Source organism: Bubalus bubalis, chromosome 21, assembly GCF_019923935.1.
Source record: "Bubalus bubalis isolate 160015118507 breed Murrah chromosome 21, NDDB_SH_1, whole genome shotgun sequence".
Classification (NCBI taxonomy): Eukaryota; Metazoa; Chordata; class Mammalia; order Artiodactyla; family Bovidae; genus Bubalus; species Bubalus bubalis.
The window spans coordinates 42,556,790-42,568,760 of record NC_059177.1 but is presented as its reverse complement, the minus strand read 5'-3'; the positions used below and the strand labels follow the sequence as shown (position 1 = coordinate 42,568,760).

General features: G+C 41.2%; 1 protein-coding gene across 7 annotated transcripts in view; it reads right to left on the bottom strand.

Moving 5' to 3' along the window:
- Nucleotides 1-288: 288 nt before the first annotated feature.
- CFAP20DC (CFAP20 domain containing) overlaps nucleotides 289-11,971 on the bottom strand; it is a 260,052-nt gene continuing 248,369 nt past the window's right edge. For 6 of the 7 annotated variants that reach the window (XM_025272915.3, XM_025272909.3, XM_025272917.3 and 3 more), the window contains one exon: nucleotides 289-850. In XM_025272915.3, the coding sequence (XP_025128700.3) occupies nucleotides 738-850 (113 nt within the window). In that variant the 3' untranslated portion in view covers nucleotides 289-737. Of the gene's footprint in view, nucleotides 851-941; nucleotides 1,019-11,971 lie in introns of all 7 variants that reach the window. The other variant, XM_044934048.2, reaches the window with a different exon arrangement.

The window sequence follows — 11,971 nt, the reverse complement described above, 5'->3', positions numbered from 1 at the left end:
CTTCTTACTAAATATGGATCCATAGAGCTAGATTTGTATTCATAGATAATTTTTTAAAAAGCACAGAGCTAAGTAGCTGAAGTTATTAACAATGTTATGATCTTTGGCAAACTATGGATGAACTATAATGAAATGGAAATTGTGGGGCCAGTGCCAATAAAATATGATCATAAAGTCTGACTAATTCACAGTAATTCCTTTTCTAGAAGTCTAAGGAAAAGTAAATACCATCTAGGAATATTCTGGCAAAGGAAGTGGGTTAAATAAAAAGAAGCAGTTTAAAAGGCATTCTTCTGACCATCATATTTTATTTTTAATACAAATAGGTAATAAAAGAAAAGGCATCTTTTAAATATGAATACGTTTTCTGTGTATCAAGCCATCATTTACACATTAACACTGCAAAAATTTGAATAACTCTTAATTCATTTACATAAAAGTATATGAAGTAAACAGAATTATATATAGGATAAGAACCAACAAATAAGTAGCAATTCAAAGTCCTACAATCTTGTCTCTATATTAACTCCTTCACAGTTCTGAAAAGTCACACCCATCTATATAAAGAATGTAGGCAGTCCTAACATTGAACATTATGTACAAACTGACTTCATCTCTCTTAGTTCTTTCTGATCCTGTAGGCCTACCGGAGACACACTTGTAACGCCAACTTAACAGAATCAGAGCTGCTCTCCTGCTCCACTTGGGGCAGCCATCCTTGGCCCTGGAAGCAGGCGTTATATCAACTCGTAGTACTTCCCAGTTTGGGGATCAAAGTAACAGTTCAAACATGGGTCATACAGCAGAGTCAGCACTTCCTCATCCTCTTCCACACTCAGCTCCTCTTCACCTGTGGGGACACAAAGCACAGTCATGTTAGCTGCTGGCCTCGCCGGGAATTCTTAAACTGCAACAGAGAAGGGCGAGGGAGCAGGAATCACCATTTGTCCTGGAGGACCATCCTTGTGTGGGCGGGACGTCAACGCTGGGAGGCAGGAGCGCTGCAGATGTGATGGCTCTATACTTGCCGTGTAAGATAGAGAAGAAACGGTGATCAGAGGGGCCAGATTCACTATAAAGCACAAGGAAAATGAGCGTGCAGAACTGGCAGGGAGGAGAGAGGACTAAGGAAGAGGGCCAAAGGACTAAAGAGTTATGCTAATTAGGGTTGAATGGGATTCAAAATTTGATTATCTTTGATTATCACAGCTCTAGCCTTCTTCATGGGCCAGAGCTGCACAAATGCCAAACAGTGCAAATGAAGTAACACAGCAAAGAGCTCAATCCCCATTCATACATCCTAAAAAGGCTACCACAGAAACATGAATTAAAATAACGTTTAGAAATATAAGCTATGCAAAGCAAAGAACACATGAGGAAAACAATGTCAGATGATCTGTAATTGTATTAGTAGTAGCAAGATGTGTCAAATTTTCAGGGAAAATGAACACGTCAAATTTTTTTCCCTGTGATAATTATTTAGATGATTTGGTTGTAGAGAATGCCTATGGCCTACGTCATTAGCAAGGTTTGGTTGGTTTTCAACAAATGAAAAGAAAAAAAAAAAAAAGCTGTTTTACTAAAATGTTACCTGAGCACCTTATATGTGCCCAGTGCTGTGCTCAGCACTTGTGTACCTTATGCCATCACCAGCAAGCAAGTGCCCTCTGGACATCTCAAAATATACAGGATAGGAATTCAGAGGCTGGGAGAGCAAGACTTCCCTCAGCTGGAGACTCCCAGAGCAGGCTCAGGAAGGAGGAGGTGATGAAGACACTATCCCTCTCTTTTTTCTTAGCATGGGCTACTACGGACCAAAGAAAACCAAGCCTTTGGCCTGCATGCTTACCAGGTCAGCTTTGGATAGGGCTTGGATGGTGGGCATGGGCATGGCTGGCCCATAATAGAGACTCCATAAATACTGAGCCCTTTTTGAAAGGACGAATCAGTGACTGTGAAACAAAATCTGTGGTCTTAAGCATCCTGCCCATGAAACAAAAGTGGCTATTAAAGATTAATGAGGAGTTAACTGGATGTGGCTAAGAGCACCCCTGGGCTCTGGAATCCAAGGAACCTGGGGATGGATGGGAGAGCGCTGTTCATCACCCAAATGCCCTTTAGCTCAGTTCAGTTCAGTCCTCAGCTGTGTCCGACTCTTTGCGACCCCATGAACCACAGCACACCAGGCCTCCCTGTCCATCGCCAACTCCCAGAGTTTACTCAAACTCATGTCCATTGAGTTGGTGATGCCGTCCAGCCATCTCATCCTCTATAGTCCCCTTCTCCTCCTGCCTTCAATTTTTCCCAGCATCAGGGTCTTTTCAAATGAGTCAGCTCTCCGCATCAGGTGGCCAAAGTATTGGAGTTTTAGCTTCAGCATCAGTCCTTCCAATGAATATTCAGGACTGATTTCCTTAAGGATGGACTGGTTGGATCTTGCAGTCCAAGGGACTCTCAAGAGTCTTCTCCAATACCACAGTTCAAAAGCATCAATTCTTCTGCACTCAGCTTTCTTTATAGTCCAACTCTCACATCCATACATGACTACTGGAAAAACCATAGCCTTGACTAGATGGACCTTTGTTGGCAAAGTAATGTCTCTGCTCTTGAATATGCTATCTAGGTTGGTCATAACTTTCCTTCCAAGGAATAAGCGCCTTTTAATTTCATGGCTGCAATCACCATCTGCAGTGATTTTGGAGCCCAGAAAAATAAAGTCAGCCACTGTGTCCACTGTTTCCCCATCTATTTGCCATGAAGTGATGGGACCGGATGCCATGATCTTTGTTTTCTGAATGTTGAGCTTTAAGCCAACTTTTTCACTCTCCACTTTCACTTTCATCAAGAGGCTCTTTAGTGCCTCTTCACTTTCTGCCATAAAGGTGGTGTCCTCTGCATATCTGAGGTTATTGATATTTCTCCTGGCAATCTTGATTTCAGCTTGTGCTTCTTCCAGCCCAACGTTTCTCATGATGTACTCTGCATAGAAGTTAAATAAGCACGGTGACAATATACAGTCTTGACGTACTCCTTTTCCTATTTGGAACCAGTCTGTTGTTCCATGTCCAGTTCTGACTGTTGCTTCCTGACCTGCATACAGGTTTCTCAAGAGGCAGGTCAGGTGGTCTGGTATTCCCATCTCTTTCAGAATTTTCCACAGTTTATTGTGATCCACACAGTCAAAGACTTTGGCATAGTCAATAAAGCAGAAATAGATGTTTTGCTGGAACTCTCTTGCTTTTTCCATGATCCAGCGGATGTTGGCAATTTAGTCTCTGATTCCTCTGCCTTTTCTAAAACCAGCTTGAACATCTGGAACTTCACAGTTCACATATTGCTGAAGCCTGGCTTGGAGAATTTTAAGCATTACTTTACTAGTGTAATTTGATTTAGGTCATACCTGAATGTGCCCTTCAGCTGGTGACAGGTTATTTTACCTCACTGAACCTTCCTTTGCTCATTTATAAAATGGGAATAACTCTATTTCACAGAGTTTTGTGGGTGAAGTTGGATGCTAGATAATATGCATACCAAGAACACAGTAGTTGTTCAATAAAAGATCACTACTATTAAGGTTGGTAACAAATGCAATAAATCATAAACTGTAGGCTAGAGTTTTAAATAACTGAGAACAGCATTGATAAAGCTTAAATATAAAGGAAAGGCTTCAGAGACAGGCAGCATGACATTTAGACAATGAACTCAGCATGTGGGTCCAAATCCCATTTCTACCACTTCACAGCTGTGGGGCACTGGGAAAATTCACTACTTAGCCTCAGTTTCCTCATATGTAAAGTAAGGATAGTAACAGTGCCTGTTATAGTACCTATGAGAACTAAATAACACTTGGCACACACACAGTTATAATCATTATGGAAAATATAAGACATGAGAGGGATGTGTTCATTTATAGCTCAATTCTCTACCCCTAAGCTGTATCTATTTGACTTTTTACTACTAAAGAAAAAAAAAAAGTTTGAATGAAACACAAAACCCCCTACTAGTTTTATGTGTGTGCTAGTCGCTCAGTCGTGTTCGACTCTTTATGACCCCGTGGACTGTAGCCTGCCAGGCTCCTCTGTTCATGGGATTCTCCAGGTAAGAATACTGGAGTGAGTTGCCATGACTTCCTTCAGGGGATCTTCCTGATTCAGGCATCGAACCTGGGTCTCCAACATTGCAGGCAGATTCTTTACCATGTGAGCCACCAGGGAAGCCCTACTAGTTTTATACAGGATATTATAATCAATTCAGCTTTAAATAAAAAGCTCTTATACCAAAAATCATGTAATTTTCAAAACAGTAAAATAACACTCATTTTTTTTCCCATGAGGTGTGATATTAAAACCAAATATCACTGAGGTAAATAATTATAAGTCAAATTATCTCGAAGACCTGCCATCTGATGTCTTGTTGTTACTGCATCAAATGCTGGGGCAAAGTCTGACCTCTGGCACATAAGAGTTATACACTATATAATTGTTTAGTGCATTCTGTGCTTGCAGTTTCCAAAAAGATAAAATTTTAAGCTGGTGTTATCAAATTAGAAAACTCAAAACATTTTACAGTTAGTCAGGAATCTTTCAAGATGAAAATAACCGTTGTAATGGGCCATGGGTCTTTATCACCCAATTGCAAAGGGATCAAGGTGGATCCAATTCATTAGTAGAGATGTGGCTATATAATGCTTGCAAACTGAAGCAGTAACTGCTATATAAGTGCATTTGTTCCAATACATATCACTATAGAACTGGCATTTCATGCATTATAACCATGGGTCTAAGAGGGGTTTTGTGGTTTTTAGTTCAAAAGCTTTCAGTTCAGTCACTTAGTCATATTTGACTCTGGGACCCCATGGACTGCAGCATGCCAGGCTTCCCTGTCCATCACCAACTCCCGGAGTCTACTTAAACTCATGTTCATCGAGTCGGTGATGCCATCCAACCATGTCATCCTCTGTCGTCCCCTTCTCCTCTTGCCTTCAATCCTTCCCAGTATCAGGGTCTTTTCAAATGAGTCAGTTCTTCACATTAGGTGGCCAAAGTACTGGAGTTTCAGCTTCAGCATCAGTCCTTCCAATGAATATTCAGGACTTATTTCCTTTAGGATGGGCTGGTTTGATATCCTTATAGTCCAAAGGACTCTCAAGAGTCTTCTTCAGTACCACAGTACTTCAGTACCACAGTACCAAAGGCGCTCAGCTTTCTTTATGTTCCAACTCTCACATCCATACATGACTACTGGAAAAACCATAGGTTTGACTACATGGACCTTTGTTGGCAAAGTAATGTCTCTGCTTTTTAATATGCTGTCTATGTTGGTCACAGCTTCTTTTCCCAGGAGCAAGAATCTTTTAATTTCACGGCTGCAGTCGCCATCTGCGGTGATTTTGGAGCCCAAGAAAATAAAAGTGTCTCACTGTTTCCATTGTTTCCCTATCATTTGCCATGAAGTGATGGGACTGGATGCCATGATCTTAGTTTTCTGAATGTTGAGTTTTAAGCCAACAAAAGCTTTAAATGGGTGAATTTTAAAACTCTACCAACAATGACATTCATATAAAAATTGGGTGATATTATGTATACTTTTATACTGAAATAAGTGTTTTAAACTTGCAAAAAAGGTTTTGTTTTCATTATAACTTAATTTTCAAAGCCTCCAACTTATATCATTTTGCCACTGTAATCTCTATGTAATGAAATTATCATATTGTTAAGCAATTACAAGTATGATGTCAAGCAATGGGAAATGTTTTGAAAGGTAATTATTGTGCATGGGTATAGGGTAATTTTCAATTATATTCTTGGATAGCACACAGTTTATTTTTCTCCCAAATGCTAAATTGCTCTATTTAAAGACTGGCTACAGAAACTCTAAAAGGACAAATTAAGAAATAAAATCATTCTCTGCTACCAGACCAAAAGCATCTGGACAGGGGTCCAAATTATGTTTTTATTCTTCTTCACATAATAAAGCCATTACTAGTGAACTAAAATTGCCTTTCAGATAATAATATATTTACAAACTTTCAGCTTCATCCACTTTGAAGTCAGTTAACAGCAATAACAGAAGGAAAACCAATGGAGCCAGACCAAACAGCAATATTAGCTGCCCTCCCCTTGGTTAGATCAATGTGAGCAAATAATCCCTCTAGCTCACCTTCTGAAAGTCAATTAATATAAATACTTAATTATCTATATTTGAGGCATTTTAACTGTAGATAATAGAAAATCTATATGCACAAGCTCAGTCTTCAAGCTTGAAAATAAATGATGCGACACCAGTTTATCAGGTTTAAAATCTCACAGTCAGGACATTATACTTGATTTTCGATTTTCTGACGCTGCCATCTAGAATTTTTTTTTACAAGTTAATGCATTTTCTCTCTTATAGATTTTGAGAACTGATTGACTGTATTTTTATGTGCATACCAATACACTATGGTTTAGACAATTCAATGGTGGGGGATCACCACTGGGAACAGGCAGCCTTAGGATCAATAAAGATGACATTTTAGATACTATTCTGCTGAGGACCAGGTGCTGGCAAACTCTTCCATCAACTTCTATAACAGTAGGGCAGAATTAACTTTCACTAAAACTCAAGAAAGTGAACTGTTGTGATCTGCTTCTCAGCAAACATGTGCCCTCAAATGAGAGAAAGGTAAATGGCCAAAAATGCGATAAAAAGATGGAAAGGTACTTTCTTCTATTAGCAAGCTGTATTGTCTTTTTGGGAAGGCAAATGATATGCTAACATTATAGTTCAGGTTTCATTTGGGAAATAAGTACATCACTCCTTTTGTAGAATCTGGTGGCTATATTTTACTTGGAACATGCCATTTAAAACAACCAGCTGAAAAATTTGGATGATTACTTAGGAGTTCTTGCAATTTCATTCTTTCCAGGTAGTCTCTACTTATAAATGTGATTCAAATGTGAACTTGTGTTTCAGAGCATCATGTTGTCACCTTAAACTTACATAATGTGACATGTCAATTATATAATAATAAAGCTGGAGAAAATCTCACAAAACATATATGCACTTGTAAATGTGTGGCCTACCACTCTGAATGCTTTTTGTTGCACGTGAAGGAAGGTCCCTAGTCAGACTATTGAGCTCTGGAGCCTACAAATCCCATAAGAGTCTCCAGTGCCTGATTTCAGACAAGGTGGCAGCGCTGCAGACAGGTGGAAATGCATCCCAATTCCAGCAAAGGAACTGAGGACCACACCCTGGGTCAATGCCCTTCTGTTGTACACTTGGGGAACAAGTAGGTGTGGGTGGTTCTGGAAGAGGGACAGAGCCTCAGACACCCATTGGTGTGTTCACTTCTCTACTAGAGGGTTCACGTCCAGTGTGCCACAAAAGAAGACATTTCTTTGTATAGTGTCTCCCCCTCTCTAATCACAGGAAAATGGGACAGAGCGCTGGGTACAAAGCAGGCACTTAATTAATGCTGGCTTTCTATTACTACTCTGATTGCCAATATTGCTTTTTTTGGCAGAGGGTGGGTGGGGGGAAGTTCTCCTTTGCATTTTAAATAAATCTTCAAGATACATGGAAGATCCAAAGAGTATACCAAGTTATCCTCCTGTTTCCCATAGGCAGAAGATTCACTCATTCTACTCATCAAGCATTTATGGAGCATTTACCATGTCCTATGGGTTCCCTGGTGGTTTAGATGGTAAAGAATTTGCCTGCAATGCAGGAGACCCAGGTTCAATCCCTGGACTGGGAAGTTCCCCCGGAGAAGGAAATGGCAACACACTCCAATATTCTTGCCTGGAGAATTCCATGGACAGAAGAGCCTGGTGGGCTACAGTAATTGGGACCCCAAAGAGTTGGACACGACTGAGCAACTAACACATGTGCCATGTCAAACACTGTGGGTACCATGGCTGTTCGATGAAGCAAGATGTCTGGTGAGATAACTAATAAAACAGATTTTGGAAAACTGTTTTTAGATTCAAGGTGTTAGGTAAATGTCAAATAACTTCATGGTGGGAAATAGGACTATGAAAGGATTCGTCTGTTGGACCCAGGACAGGTGGCCATGCTCCCCTCCCTCTGGGTAGCTGGGAGGCATCATGAGATTTCTATAAATTATTTACCAGTAATTTGGATATTATATGCATAAAATAAACATGCATGAGTGCTAAGTTGCTTCAGTCATGTCCAACTCTTTGCAACCCTATGAACTGTAGCCCACCAAGCTCCTCTGTCCATGGGATTCTCCAAACAAGAATACTGAAGTGGGCAGCCATTCCCTTCTCCAGGGGATCTTCCTGACATAGCCTCCTGAGGCTCCTGCATTGCACGCCGATTCTTAACTGCATCTGCTGCCTATTTGTGACTCATGGAAGAATAACTTATGTTCATAAAGGAACATCTTCTGTGGCTCTGCTGAACAAAAGGTACAAGGATGTTATTTTCATGAGACCCTGGCAACTCTAAAAGGTCTTCACTCAAAATCCGTGCAAACTGTAAAAAAGGTTTATAGGCCTGAAGAGAGAGGCATTATTATTCCATTTTGGAGCTGGTAAGCATGAATAATTTAAGGGTCATATCTGTAAAGGAACAAATGTCAAAAAGAAATTGACAACTATTTTTCAGGCAGTCTGGTTCATTTTTAAAAGGTCAGTTTGGTAGTTTTCTTGAGTAAGTTCTGAAATCTTAACTTCCCATTTTTAACATTTTCCACGGTCTCCCGGAAAACACATTTTTAGGAAGTGTTAAGGGCTCCCATGCCCATGGTGATTGATATTCGGCAAGTGTGTTGTGGTCCAAGAGGAACGGCTGACAGCTTGCCTGCTTCTCCATCCAGTCGAATGGCACGGAGCTCAGTGTTATTCCTGCCGGCTGGTTGCTCTGCTGGGAGCTGGGCTGTTCACTTCATGGCAGAATTCACACACTTGAGACATTCTGGCCAAACAGAAACTGTGGAATTTGTACTGAATAAAAGAAGGGGCTCCGGGGCCTGTATAATGCATGTGTTTACTTCTGTATGGCCTGGGGAAAGTCTTCCCGAGTTTTGTGTTGGTCAGGCCATCTTCCCGTTATGCCACTAGCTGCACAGGTACATCTCAGCCTCTCAATCTCTGATGGACATGGTGGTTCATCACATAAGTCTCCTGCTTTAAGTCCCAGGGTTCATGTGTAAAAGTGGGTAACAATAGTATCTATATATCTGTAGGCTAATTCTGAGAATTAAAGTGTACATGGAGGCCTGGGTCAAGGAAGGTGAAATAAATGTTTTTGTTATTTTCATCCGAGAAGTCTGAAGATAGAAGAGACTCTTTCCTTGTGAATCAGTCTTAAAAATTACCTTCACGTCCCAGTGTGATGGTTCTGCAGAAAGGCACTGCTGTGGAAGAAACCTGGATCCAAATTCTAACTCTGATTGAGCATTTGACCTTGGGCAAGGTCACACTGAGGGCAATGGACTACATCAGTGTTTTTAACTGGTTCATTAGGGCCCCATGGCAGGGTTCTGAGACCCTAACTCGCACTCAGTCAGAGAGGTTCTACTTGTAACTACTTTACATACTGGGATTTCATATGAGATTTCATTTGACAGAAAGTCTCTTCATTGCTTATACATAAAGAGCCACTGCATATGGTAACCTACAACTGTTTGAACTGTTACAGTGTATGGGTCTAAGTTCAATCCTCTTATTGTTCCATTTTACAGATATACCAAAAAACTGGAACTGGGGGAAACACTGAAACTTGGATTTCAATGAACTACCTTGATTTCCTTTCTTTCAAGGTTATTATTACAAGAAATTACCAGTTGGATGACATTTCTCTCCCTCTTTCCCTCCCTTTTTCCTTTCCTGTGTTCTAATGAGAACCCACAGTATCTATTATAATATATACCAGAAATTGCACAGGTACTAGGGATCTGGGGGTGTGTAAACTGATGGTCTCTGCTTTTAAAAACTCTTAGACTACCTGGGAAAAAAGACAAGAAACAACTAAATGAATCACGAGTTACAAACTGTGAAAAGGCGGTGATAAAAAGGCACAGGGTAAAGTGAGAGACTGACTGACTCATAAGATTGTCTAGAGAGGCCTTTGAGAAGGCGGGCCCAGCGACCACCCAGGCCCGTCAGTCCCGCACCCAGTCATTCTGCTCTTCATTCGGCCCCTCACTCCCTTGGCCTTGCCCTACATCTGGTCAACACAGTAAATGCACCCCTCTGCGACCCACCCTGCTGGAGGGAGTGTGGCTACCAGTCACCTGTGACAAGACTGTGTAGGAGGGGGAGGCAGGGCTGCAACACGAGACCAGAGATCTGCCTTTTTTTTTCCCTGAAAGAACTTAGCTACTCAGCCCTTGAGGTATTTTCATTTGTTTTCTTGTAGATTAGGAACTCTCAAAAGAAAACTTATTTTTCAATTGCTGGTTTTATATACAGTATTTTTTGATTAGGTAATTTATTTACTTGGTTCTAAACCAAAAGAGGCAGCCGAGAGGAGCAACCCAACGTCCAAGGAGTGGTGGCTGCCTGGCTGCAGGAGGGCTGACAGGAGCTACTCCACGTTCAAGGTCAGGAGGGGTGATCTTGAAGGAGCAGTGGCAGCGCTTTGCTGGAGCAGCCATGAAGAGATACCCCACGTCCATGGTAAGAGAAACCCAAGTGAGACAGTAGGTGTTGTGAGAGGGCATCAGAGGGCAGACACACTGAAACCATAATCACAGAAAACTAGCCAATCTGATCACATGGACCACAGCCTTGTCTAACTAAATGAAACTAAGCCATGCTGTGTGGGGCCACCCAAGATGGCTGGGTCATAGTGGAGAGGTTGGACCACAGAATGTGATCCAATGGAGAAGGGAATGGCAAACCACTTCAGTATTCTTGCCTTGTGAACCCCATGAACAGTATGAAAAGGCAAAATGATAGGATACTGGAAGAGGAACTCCCCAGGTCGGTAGGTGCCCAATATGCTACAGGAGATCAGTGGAGAAAGAACTCCAGAAAGAATGAAGGGAAGGAGCCAAAGCAAAAATAATACCCAGTTATGGATGTGACTGGTGATAGAAGCAAGGTCTGATGCTGTAAAAAGCAATATTGCATAGGAACCTGGAATGTCAGGTCCATGAATCAAGGCAAATTGGAAGTGGTCAAACAGGAGATGGCAAGAGCGAACGTCAACATTCTAGGAATCAGCGAACTGATTTGAATTGAAAAAATGGACTGGAATGGGTAAATTTAACTCAGATGACCATTATATCCCTTAGAAGAAATGGAGTAGCCATCATGGTCAACAAAAGAGTCCGAAATGCAGTACTTGGATGCAATCTCAAAAACGACAGAATGATCTCTGTTCGTTTCCAAGGTAAACCATTCAATATCACGGTGATTAAGGCCTATGGCCCAACCAGTAACGCTGAAGAAGCTGAACAGTTCTATGAAGACCTACAAGACCTTTTAGAACTAACACCCCAAAAAGATGTCCTTTTCATTACAGGGGACTGGAATGCAAAAGTAGGAAGTCAAGAAACACCAGGAGTAACAGGCAAATATGGCCTTGGAATATGGAATGAAGCAGGGCAAAGGCTAATAGTTTTGCCAAGAGAATGCACTGGTCATAGTAAACACCCTCTTCCAACAACACAAGAGAAGACTCTACATATGGACATCACCAGATGATCAACACTGAAATCAGACTGATTATATTCTTTGCAGCCAAAGATGGAGAAGCTCTATACAGTCAGCAAAAACAAGACCAGGAGCTGACTGTGGCTCACAACATGAACTCCTTATTGCCAAATTCAGACTTAAATTGAAGAAAGTAGGGAAAACCACTAGACCATTCAGGTATGACCTAAATCAAATTCCTTATGATTATACAGTGGGAGTGAGAAATAGATTTAAGGGACTAGATCTGATAGACAGAGTGCCTGATGAACTATGGACGGATGTTTGTGACATTGTACAGGAGACAGGGATCAAGACCA